Here is an 11907-nt window from a genome sequence, read left to right as displayed (position 1 = left end):
TGTGTCATGAAGCCAATGAAAACACATTTCCATCAGATTTCTGATCTACTGGACCCCTCCAGGTCTTGACCATGGCTCACTGATAACAGGGGTCATGACCCGCCGTCCAGGACGGTCCGGGAAAAATGAAGTCACACAGCCGGCCTCAGAGGTCAGAGCTCACCTTGACTCAGGTCGTTGGAAGCTAAAGAAGACCGGTCAGAAGTGTCAACCAGGACAGCTGGAACGGAGCGAGGCCTCAGACTCGGGTAGAAACCGGAGCGTCCTGGTTTGTGGCTGAAACATGAAGCTACAGACACGGTTCAGCTTCAGAGCTCTGAAGCTCCGGATCCCGCCAGCGGCTCCAGGACAGCTGGACTCGGTGGGTTTGGTCTCAAACGTCTGCTGTGGTGGAGAAGTCCAGAGTCCTGGACGGAGCTCCGTCTCCTGATGGGGCCGAGCCGCCTGCAGGAAGCTCTGCAGTTTGTGGACAGCATCCATCCATCACCCAACCATCATTCATTCATCCATCATCCATCCATTATCCACCCATCATTCATCCATTATCCGGCCTTCATTCATTCATCCATCCATCCATCCATTATCCACCTATCATTCATCCACCCATCATTCATTCATCATTCATTCATCCATTATCAAACCATCATTCATTCATTCATCCATCCATTATCCACCCATCACTCATCCATTATCCGGCCTTCATTCATTCATTCATTCATCCATTATCCACCTATCATTCATCCATCCATTATCCACCCATCATTCATTCATCATTCATTCATCCATCCATTATCCACCCATCATTCATTCATCATTCATTCATCCATTATCAAACCTTCATTCATTCATCCATCCATTATCCACCCATCACTCATCCATTATCCGGCCTTCATTCATTCATTCATTCATCCATTATCCACCTATCATTCATCCATCCATTATCCACCCATCATTCATTCATCCATCCATTATCCACCCATCATTCATTCATCCATCCATTATCAAACCATCATTCATCCATCCATCCATTATCCACCCATCATTCATTCATTCATCCATTATCTGGCCTTCTTCATTCATCCATCCATTATCCACCTATCATTCATCCATCCATTATCCACCCATCATTCATTCATCATTCATTCATCCATTATCAAACCATCATTCATTTATTCATCCATCCATTATCCACCCATCACTCATCCATTATCTGGCCTTCATTCATTCATTCATCCATCCATTATCCACCTACCATTCATCCATCCATTATCCACCCATCATTCATTCATCCATCCATTATCCACCCATCATTCATTCATCCATCCATTATCCGGCCTTCATTCATTCAGTCATCCATCCATTATCCACCCATCATTCATTCATTCATTCATCATCCATCCATTATCTACCCATCATTCATTCATTCATCCATCCATCAGCCATCTATTATTCACCCATCATTCATCCATTATTCATCACCCTTCATTCATTTATCCACCCATCATTCACCCATCAACCATCGAACACCCATCCTCCATGCATCATCCACACATTCATTCATTCATCTATCCATCATCCACCTATCAACCGTCATCCGTCCACCCATCATCCATCTATCCATCCATTTATCATTCACTCATCCATCCACCCATCATCCATCCATAATCCACCCATCATTCATTCATTCATCCACCCACCATTCATCCATCATCCTCCAGTCCTTTATCCATCCACCATTCATTTATCTGTCCATCCATCATCCACCTGTCATCCATATTCATTTATTGCCCCCCATCCATCGTTCATCCATCATCCACTCATCATTCATCCACTCATCCATCCATCTTCCATCCATTCATCCACCATTCCTCCATCAGTTTATCCCCCCCCCCCCCCCCCCCCCCCCCCGGCTCTGCAGGTCTGGCCTGGAGCCAGCAGCCCGGGTCCCTGTCAGACCAGCCTGAACAGATCCTCCCAGACGGCTCATTTCTTCCCCTCATTCCAGAGCCGGGACTCTGCCCCCCCTCCACCCCCCTACCCCCCACCCCCTCCGCCCTCCGCCCCCTCCCGGGGAAAGCAACCCGATCGCTCATCATCTCCTGAAAATCACCGCCGGACTGATAAAGCTCTCGGTCCGGACTGCGCCGCTGCTCCCGGATCCGGGACGGTCCTCCAGGGTTCCGTGATGCCCCCGGCTCCTCGGTGTCCGGTGGAAATGCTCCCTCCACTCCCGTGAACCCCCGGAGTCCGGCTAATATGAACTTCCTGCCGAGCGGATCCTGCTTTTATTTCTGTGCGCTGATCTGCGGGCTGGCGGGGGTCGAGGCGTCCTGGTGGTCAGTCCCTCCATCCTCTCTCTTTTATTTAAAAAGCACGTGCAAGAATGTAGAATTGGATTTTTACTGGATGCACGCGGGTTTGATCATTCCGTCTGATTTCTTTACAAATGTGATTTTCCCTCATTCTGAATCTTATTTTTATTGATAATTTGGGAATCTGGTCGCTGCAGAAACTGCAAAAATCTAAAGTCTTACCAAGTTCATGATTTAAAGTAAATTTATAGGGAGACTTTTCTTGATTTAGAATTCTTATATCAAGATCTGTTTTTTAGTAAAATGTACTTGCAGCATGGACAGATGGATCATTCCACCATAATAAGAGTAGTTTTTAGAGCTGATATCTTGCATTTGGATAATCCTCCCTCAGATCAGGGACTGACCATCTGCTTTCAGAACCATACTTTCGCAGCGTGTTGAGGAACGGATGTTTGCACAGATACGTTTCAGGCTTTAGTCACTCGATATCGGCTCATTTCTCTTTATTTGCTGTCTTTCTCTTGAATCTCCAATTAATATTTGCAAAAGCTGCCGCTCTCCAAATTCCACGCCTGCGGTAGTTTTTACCCAGAAACCTCTGCAGACATCCAGGCTGCAGGTCTTCCAGGACGTGGTCTTTAAGAAGTCCGTCTCTGACCCGGCTCTCCCTGCAGGTACATGGGCTCCCTGGGCTCCCGGGTCATGTGCGACAACGTCCCGGGCCTGGTGATCCGGCAGCGCCAGCTGTGCCGCCAGCAGCCCCGGGTGATGCAGGCCATCGGGGCCGGGGTCCAGGACTGGCTGTCTGAGTGCCGGCACCAGTTCCGCAACCACCGCTGGAACTGCAACGCCACCGCCCGCGAGCACAACCTGTTCGGACGGCTGCTGCTGCGCAGTGAGTAGAACCAGAACCAGGAGAACCCTGGAGAACCAGAACCAGGAGAACCCTGCAGAACCAGACCTGGGGGAACCCTGCAGAACCAGACCCAGGAGAACCCTGTAGAACCAGAACCAGGAGAACCCTGCAGAACCAGGCTCAGAGGAGAACCCTGCAGAACCAGACCCAGGAGAACCCTGTAGAACCAGAACCAGGAGAACCCTGTAGAACCAGGCTCAGAGGAGAACCCTGCAGAACCAGAACCAGGAGGACCCTGCAGAACCAGACCTGGGGGAACCCTGCAGAACCAGACCCAGGAGAACCCTGTAGAACCAGAACCAGGAGAACCCTGTAGAACCAGGCTCAGAGGAGAACCCTGTAGAACCAGAACCAGGAGAACCCTGTAGAACCAGGCTCAGAGGAGAACCCTGCAGAACCAGAACCAGGAGGACCCTGCAGAACCAGACCTGGGGGAACCCTGTAGAACCAGAATCAGAGCAGAACCCTGCAGAACCAGACCCAGGAGAACCCTGTAGAACCAGGCACAGAATAGAACCCTGCAGAACCAGAACCAGGAGAACCTTCAGGAGGCTCCTGTCCGGCCCCAAAAACCACTAAGGGAAAGGTGAAATGTTTCCTAGAAAACCGTGATTTTTAGAGCGAATTCCCACAGTTCTTCTGGTTGACCCCCACTCCCCCCCTCCCGGTGCAGACCCCCACGGGGTCATACGGGGGTGACCCCGGCGCTCCGAGCCCGTCCGGGCCGGGCTGCAGGAGGACGGCTGAACGGCTGATTCTCGCCCGGGACGCTTCGCCTCTTTGCCGGAGCGGCGGCGGGCCTCAGAACCGGCCTTCTGTCACGGCACGTTAGGGTGGCTCTTCATGCCCCCCCCCCGGCGGCCCCTGGAGGACGACCAGATCCTCTCCCATGCCCCAAGGTTTAACCTGCGCAGAACAATCCTTCATCTCGCTGCGTTTCATGTCGGGGCCTCTAATCAGCCGTGTGGTATTCAGACCTCCCAGCCGCGGCCCCGGCCGCGTCGCGCGGCATTACCGCCGCCGCCCCCTCCCCCCCCATTGGCCCCCCTTCGGCCCCCCCATCATCAGAAGCTACTTATTGTCAATGTCAGCAGGCTAATTTCCAACAATTACAGGGTTTTCCATCCCTGACGGTGTGTTCCTCCACTCTCTCCTCATTAACCTCATTACACACACACACACACACACACACACACACACACACACACACACACACACACACACACACACATAGCAGTTCTCCCGGGTCTGACCAGGATCTGTAATGGTTCTGGTTTCTGTGCCGGTTCATCTCTGCTGCTAATCCATCCTGGAAGTTTGAGGAAGTTGTCATCGTTTCCTGTTGGACCCATTATCTAATTGTCATGACGCTCCTTGAAGATCGGACTCTGTGTTTGGAGTGATCTCCAGTGGCTGACGGGACGCTGTGTTTCCCCGCAGGCAGCCGCGAGGTGGCCTTCGTCTACGCCATCTCCTCGGCCGGGGTGGTCCACACGCTGGCTCGGGCCTGCAGCCAGGGCCAGCTGGACTCCTGCTCCTGCGACCCCACCAAGAGGGGCTCGTCCCGGGACGCCCGGGGCTCCTTCAGCTGGGGCGGCTGCAGCGACCACGTGGAGCACGCCATGCGCTTCAGCCAGCTGTTCGTGGACGCCAAGGAGAAGACGGAGCGGGACGGCCGGGCGCTGATGAACCTGCACAACAACCGAGCCGGCAGGAAGGTGGGACAAACCTCCAGAAAGCTCCAGATCCCAAACCTCCAGATCAGAAACCTCTCGATGAGAAGCCTCCAGATCACAAAGCTCCAGATCAGAAAACTCTAGATCCCAATCCTCTAGATTACAAACCTCCAGATGAGAATCCTCCAGATCACAAACCTCCAGATCAAAAACTTCAAGATCCCAAACCTCTAGATCATAAACCTCCAGATCTCAATTCTTTGGATTACAAACCTCTAGATCAGACAACTCTAGATCCTAATCCTCTAGATCATAAACCTCCAGATCTCAAACTTTTAGATCAGAAACCTCCAGACCAGACCTTCCAGATCCCAAACCTCCAGATCAGAGATCTTTAGATCATAAACCTCCTGATCCCAAACCTCTAGAGCAGAGAACTCTAGATTAGAAACCTCCAGATCAGAAACCTTTAGATTAGGAACATCTAGATCAGAGAACTCCAGATCAGAAACCTCTAGATAAGAAACTTCCAGATCAGAAACCTCTAGATAAGAAACTTCCAGATCAAAAACCTCCAGATCATAAACACCCAGAACAGAAACCTCTAGATCAGAAACCTCCAGATCCCAAAACTCTAGAGCAGAGAACTCTAGATCGTAAACCTTTGGATCAGAAACCTCTAGATCAGAAACTTTTTAATCACAAGTATCTAGATCCAAAACCTCCAGATCACAAACTTCTAGATCATAAACTTTTAGATCAAAAACGTAAAGATCAGAGACCTCTAGATCAGGAACTCTTTGATCCCAAATCTCGAGATCGAAAAACCTCTAGATCCCAACCCTCCAGACCAGATCCCTCCAGGTCCAGCTTGAGGTTCACCCCTCCGCCGGTCTGTCCTCTGCAGGCCGTGAAGCGCTTCATGACCCTGGAGTGTAAATGTCACGGGGTCAGCGGCTCCTGCAGCGTCCGGACCTGCTGGCTGGCCATGGCGGACTTCCGGCGCACCGGCGAACACTTACGGAAGCGGTACGACGGCGCCGTGCAGGTCGCGGTGAACCAGTACGGCACCGGCTTCACCGCGGCGCACACACACTTCAAACGCCCCAGCAAGAACGACCTGGTCTACTTCGAGGACTCGCCGGACTACTGCATCCGGGACCAGGACTCAGGTAACCGGGACTCTGAGGGCTGCTCTGGTCTCATCTGGAGACTCAGAACAGACGGTCGGGGTCTCAGGACTCAGATCCCAAAAAATAGACCTAAAACAACTAGAATGGTTCAACCACTGCAGTCATTCACCTTGTCACACACACATGGACGTGTGTGTGACACGCTGAAACCTGGGTGTGTGAAAGACAATGTGTGTGTTTGAAAACTCTGTGAAAGTAAGAGAATCGTGTGTGTGTGTGTGTGTGTGTGTGTGTGTGTGTGTGTGTGTGTGTGTGTGTGTGCGTGCGCGTGAGCGTTCTTGTATTTCTATCCTTGTCGGGGCCAAATGTCCCCACAAGGATAGCAAAACGTGAAACGACGTGCCTTGTGGGGACCTTTTTCCGGTCCTAAGTAGGAGAAACAGTGTTTTCTTGACCATGTTGTTTTACTGAGAAAAGTAAAAGTGCAAAAACATTTCTTTAGGGTTAGGCTTTGTTGTGGTGTGGGTTAGGGTTAGGGTTAGGGTAAGGGTCAGGGTTAGGGGCTAGACATGAATGGGAGTCAATGGAAGGTCCCCACAAGGATAGAAATACGAGACTGTGTGTGCGTGTGTGTGTGTGTGTGTGTCAGACAGTGGATGAACTGTGGCGATCAGGTGTCAGCCACTTTAAGAGCCGTTACACACCTCTGCAGGCTGAAACCTTAGAGCACCACACATCATTATAAATCACCTCCACACACACACACACACACACACACACACACACACACACACACACTCTTGGCAGTACGGGTGTGTTTCAGGATGCCCCTCTCCGTCTCCGTCGGCTCCTGGGTTGTGTGTGAGAAGCGTCTCCAGAGTTTCATCTTCATTTCATCTCATCTCGTTTCTCCGGCGTTCAGGAGTTTCTGTGTCTTTACACTTTTTAAAAGTTTTAAAAACTGAGCTGGTTTGATCCCAAATGAGAAACTGATTGACGGGAAGGGTAAACGTCCCTCTGTGAGGTGTGTGTGTGTGTGTGTGTGTGTGTGTGTGTGTGTGTGTGTGTGTGTGTGTGCGTGCGTGCGTGCGTGCGTGCGTGCGTGCGTGCGTGCGTGCGTGCGTCTGCGTGCGTGCGTGCGTGCGTCTGGGTCATGCTGCTTCAGCTTTATCACCTCAGAGATAAAGTTCAACCTGCAGGCTTTAAATTTAGAAGCTCAGACTTTTCATGCGTCTTCAGAAGACGGAGGCTGTGTGGAGGCTGGGGGTGTGACGGGCAGGGGGTGCAGGAGGACCAGAGGCGGTCTGGACAGGTTCCGTCCGGGACTCCCGTCCACAGCGTCTCTGCTGAAGTCGCTCATTTCACTGCTCCTCTCCTGTGTTGCTGCCTGATCCAGTAGACGGGTCTGTTCTGGCTCCCTGTAGCCCTGCTGGATCCCCGGTCCTCAGGAGCCCGGCCTCTCCTGACAGCAAGGCTTGTGGTCAACCAGCGCCACGGGAGCAGGGGGAACATGCAAACTCCACACAGATCTGACCTGTCTGAAACTCTTACAAACCACGTTTAAACCTTTCAATAAAATAATCCAATCCATCGAATAATGCTTCACAGCTTCAGCGAGTGAGACACACACACACACACACACACACACACACACACACACACACACACACACACACAGTTTTCACGGTGGGCCTCTCATGACAACTTAATGCACTCCCTCTTCTGAAGATCGAATCCTCTGGGACACACACACACACACACCCACACTCACTCAGCAGAGGCCACAGAGACAGTGAGTCGGCCCCTCAGTGCCTCTTTAAAGTGTGAAATCAATTTCCCCGGGCCCCGGCAGGCTCAGGTGCTAAACTCATCTCTCGGCGCTCCTTCATCTTAATTCAATAAGCAGACGCCGCAGTGGGGGAACTGGAGGGGGGCAGGAGCAGGGCATGATGGGAACTCGTAGAGGGTATGAGCAGGGCATGATGGGAACTCGTAGAGGGTATGAACAGGGCATGATGGGAACTAGGGGTGTCAACATGTACATGTGTAGATGGAAAATTAATCATAACCATTTAGGAAAATCAATAACTGTGTACACGTACACGTGTACACTCCTCTCCATTCCTTTTTCATCTATATATAATACTTTTTGGAGCGATGATGTTGCCTGAACGTTTCAGGTAATAACATTAACTAAATGTTCCCTCTAGTGCAGTTATCTACATAATATATACATGAGGAGCAATGTTAACGTTGATTTAAAAAAAAAAAAAAAAAAAAAAAAAAAAAAAAGCAGACAGTGTTGCATTTAAGTTGATTCGGGGACGTGATGGAAGCTAACACCGAGCGGAGCGCTGTGTGGCAACTTTTCTAAAAAACTGGACATACTGCAGAGTGGAGGCTGTGGCAGGAAAAAGTGGCCTACAACAGGGGGGTCCAGGGGAGACCAGCTGCCATTTTGACGCGACGCGTCTGTGGTGGGAAGGTGGGACATCATGGCTGACCCTGTTGAGCGAGTGGTAAATGCTTAATAAAGCCAGACAACGACGCCGTCGGCGGACAGTATGCCTGGGTGCACGATATTATCCACAGACAGTCGGAGTTTGGTGAGTTTCACCGTTCGCTCCAGGAGCTGCGCCAGTGTCGTTTTCACCGGTCCCCGCCCCCTGACCTACGTCACCATAGACACGCTCTCTGATTGGTTTTCCGCAAAATCGCGACGTGTCAAAAGTTCAGATTTCCCAACTTCAGCGTCGGCCGCAAAATCGCACCGCGCCGCAAAATCATGCCGCTGATGCGAGAACGCCTCGACGCGCTGCGAAAACGCGTCTGCGCGCGTCGCGACAACGCGCCGCGTCAGACACGTCCTGTTTCATCGGCCGTAGAACACGCATTCCCCATTGTTTTCAATTACATTTGGATGCAAAAACGCAGAAATCATTTGGCGGTGTGAACGCAGCTTAACCGGTTACACGTGCAGAAAAAATTGTAAACGTTGACACTCCTAATGGAAACTAGAGGAGGGTATGAGCAGGGCATGATGGGAACTAGCGGAGGGCATGATGGGAACTAGCAGAGGGTATGAGCAGGGCATGATGGGAACTAGATCAGGACATGATGGGAACTAGCGGAGGGCATGGTGGGAACTAGAGGAGGGCATGATGGGAACTAGCAGAGGGTATGAGCAGGGCATGGTGGGAACTACATCAGGACATGATGGGAACTAAAGGAGGGCATGATGGGAACTAGAGGAGGGCATGATGGGAACTAGCGGAGGGTATGAGCAGGGCATGGTGGGAACTACATCAGGACATGATGGGAACTAAAGGAGGGCATGGTGGGAACTAGAGGAGGGCATGATCGGAACTAGAGGAGGGCACGATGGGAACTAGATAAGGACATGATGGGAACTAGAGGAGGGCATGATGGGAAATTGCGAAGGGCATGATGGGAACGAGTAGAGGGTATGAGCAGGGCATGGTGGGAACTAGAGGAAGGCATGATGGGAACTAGAGGAGGGTATGATGGGAACTAGCGGAGGGCATGATGGGAACTAGCAGAGGGTATGAGCAGGGCATGATGGGAACTAGATCAGGACATGATGGGAACAAGCGGAGGGCATGATGGGAATGAGTAGAGGGTATGAGCAGGGCATGGTGGGAACTAGAGGAGGGCATAATGGGAACTAGCGGAGGGCATGATGGGAACTGTAGGTGTGACGTCACCCCGAGTGGTGCAGCATACCGTGGCTGATGGTTTGGCTGGCTGCCAGAGAAAGGGGGCGGGGCCAGTGGTCATGTCCAAACATATCAGCAGGTGAGGGGAGGCGGCGCGCAGAGCCAAGCGTGAGTGTAAACAGCAGAACATTCCACAACTGCTTCAGAGATGGCACTGGATCCTCCATCCTGCAGGAACTGGCTGAACACACACACACACACACACACACACACACACACACACACACACACACACACACACAGTAGGAATCAGTCTCACCTGCTCAGAGGGGAATGAACATCTGGAGCTTTTCTGAGATTTCACACTATAGGTTCGTCTGTCTCTAAGTTCTGCGGCTATCAATAGAGTGGCCGGACTGTTTACATCTTCACCCAGAACAGATCTGAAAATGTGAGAACAGCTGATGCTGTTTTACTCATGACCCCAGCTCCACATGTACAGTTCTGCTGGGGTGTGTGTGTTGTGTTCTGGTGCCTCTAGTGGTGAAATGAAGAACAGCACTATCATTTACACACAAAGGTTTGGCCCACGGGCCCTGTGTTGGACACCCTGCTGTAGAGCATTCAGCTCAACACAGGTTGACTCACATGTTGAAGGTGGAGACTGAGGACGAGGTTCCTCAGTCAGCCAGATTCTTCTGTGATTCCTGTTAATTTTTCACCACCTGGTCAAAGAAGGAGTTATGAAAAGATTCATGTTCAGGGTGTATGAGAGGAGTTTGATGAGTGGGCGCTCAGGCGGGAGAGGATTGCACATGAATTTCTGTCTTCAATTTTGGTTTTCACTACACGTTTCAGGCTGGATTTGGTCAGATAATGGCATGGAACAGAAAGCAGCAGATCGTCGGCGTAGAGGGATCACTCACATTTGATCTGAGCTGGAATCACTGGGATGATTGCTGCTCTGGATTTCTTCTGCCATCACATACAAGTGTGTCGTACACTTTGTTAGTTACACTTCTACACAGAGTTGTGTGTGTGTGTGTGTGTGTGTGTGTGTGTGTGTGTGTGTGTGTGTGTGTGTGTGTGTGTGGACGCTGGCTGTCTCCTGAGAAATGAGCAGCTGATGAAGGGTGGGAGTGCAGGCTGATGGCTCCTATCATCAATCTCTCATCTCAGCGTTCATCATGTTAATCGCCCCCCTCCACCCCTCCACCGCCCCTCTCCTCTCACTGTACTGCAGAACTGTAGAACTGTCCTGATTGGCCCAGGTTGGGTTTGCCTTGCTGCCACGTGGCGTCCCCTTCCTCTCCTGCCTGCATGGACGCCACGGCAGTCAGTGGGAGCGTCTGGGTTTAAAACGCCGCCGTGTGACTCCGCTGACCGTTTCTCCCCCCCTGGCTCTGCAGGTTCGGTGGGGACCGGAGGACGGGCGTGCAACCGGACGTCCCGCGGCGTGGACGGCTGCGAGGTGATGTGCTGCGGCCGCGGCTACGACACGTCCCGCGTCAGCCGCACCACCAAGTGCGAGTGCAAGTTCCACTGGTGCTGCGCCGTGCGCTGCCGCGACTGCCACCAGCAGCTGGATGTGCACACCTGCAAGGGCCAGACGTGACCCCACCGTGACCCCGGCCCCAACCGCACCGCTGCTGGAGCGTCTGAACTGTGGCGTGGCGTGGCGTGGCGTGACGTGACGTGGCGTGACGTGACGTGGCGTGACGTGACGTGACGCTCCCTCAGAGATCAGAGATCACAGCCTTCTAGAATGTAGAGGACAGATGGAGTCCCATCCTGGTCCTGGATGCAGAACCAGAGCCCACCAGGACCGGGACCAGATTGACCCACAGCACCACCTGCTGGAGCGGCGTGGTGGCGCCACACTGGACGCTTTGGTCCAGATGTGACTGCAGGACGTCCGAAGTGATTATTGAACGTTTTAAACTTATTTCACCTTTAAGGTTTGTTCTAGCTGCACCTTCAACTTTCACAAGTGACCCAACAATAAACAGAGGAGTGAGAATAAAAGACGAACCAGATTCTTACTGAACCCAGAGGCATGCTGGGTAATAATCTCTCTGTAGATACGGAGAACCGCAGTCGTTCTGTGTGAGTCAGAACTGACTGAAGGCTCAGGGATCCGTGAGCGTTCAGAGGGTCTGGACCTGGTCTATAAAGTTCGTCTTCAGTGGA

General features: G+C 51.9%; 1 protein-coding gene across 1 annotated transcript; it reads left to right on the top strand.

The window, feature by feature from the left end:
• Positions 1 to 2256: 2256 nt before the first annotated feature.
• Positions 2257 to 11332, top strand: wnt2 (wingless-type MMTV integration site family member 2). Its single transcript, XM_030095644.1, has 5 exons — positions 2257 to 2336; positions 2990 to 3210; positions 4672 to 4949; positions 5815 to 6079; positions 11127 to 11332. Exons 1-5 carry the CDS (start codon positions 2257 to 2259, stop codon positions 11330 to 11332), a joined length of 1050 nt encoding a protein of 349 aa, XP_029951504.1.
• The last annotated feature ends 575 nt before the right edge of the window (positions 11333 to 11907 follow it).

The sequence above is a fragment of the Salarias fasciatus genome, chromosome 7, assembly GCF_902148845.1.
Source record: "Salarias fasciatus chromosome 7, fSalaFa1.1, whole genome shotgun sequence".
Taxonomy (NCBI): domain Eukaryota; kingdom Metazoa; phylum Chordata; class Actinopteri; order Blenniiformes; family Blenniidae; genus Salarias; species Salarias fasciatus.
This window is presented reverse-complemented; position numbering and strand designations above follow the sequence as displayed.

Coding starts and splice junctions, on each gene's coding strand:
- wnt2 (XM_030095644.1), top strand. CDS start 2,257: ATGAACTTCCTGCCGAGCGGATCCTGCTTTTATTTCTGTGCGCTGATC. Junction 2,337..2,989: donor GGGGTCGAGGCGTCCTGGTG/GTCAGTCCCTCC, acceptor CTCTCCCTGCAG/GTACATGGGCTCCCTGGGCT. Junction 4,950..5,814: donor ACAACCGAGCCGGCAGGAAG/GTGGGACAAACC, acceptor TGTCCTCTGCAG/GCCGTGAAGCGCTTCATGAC.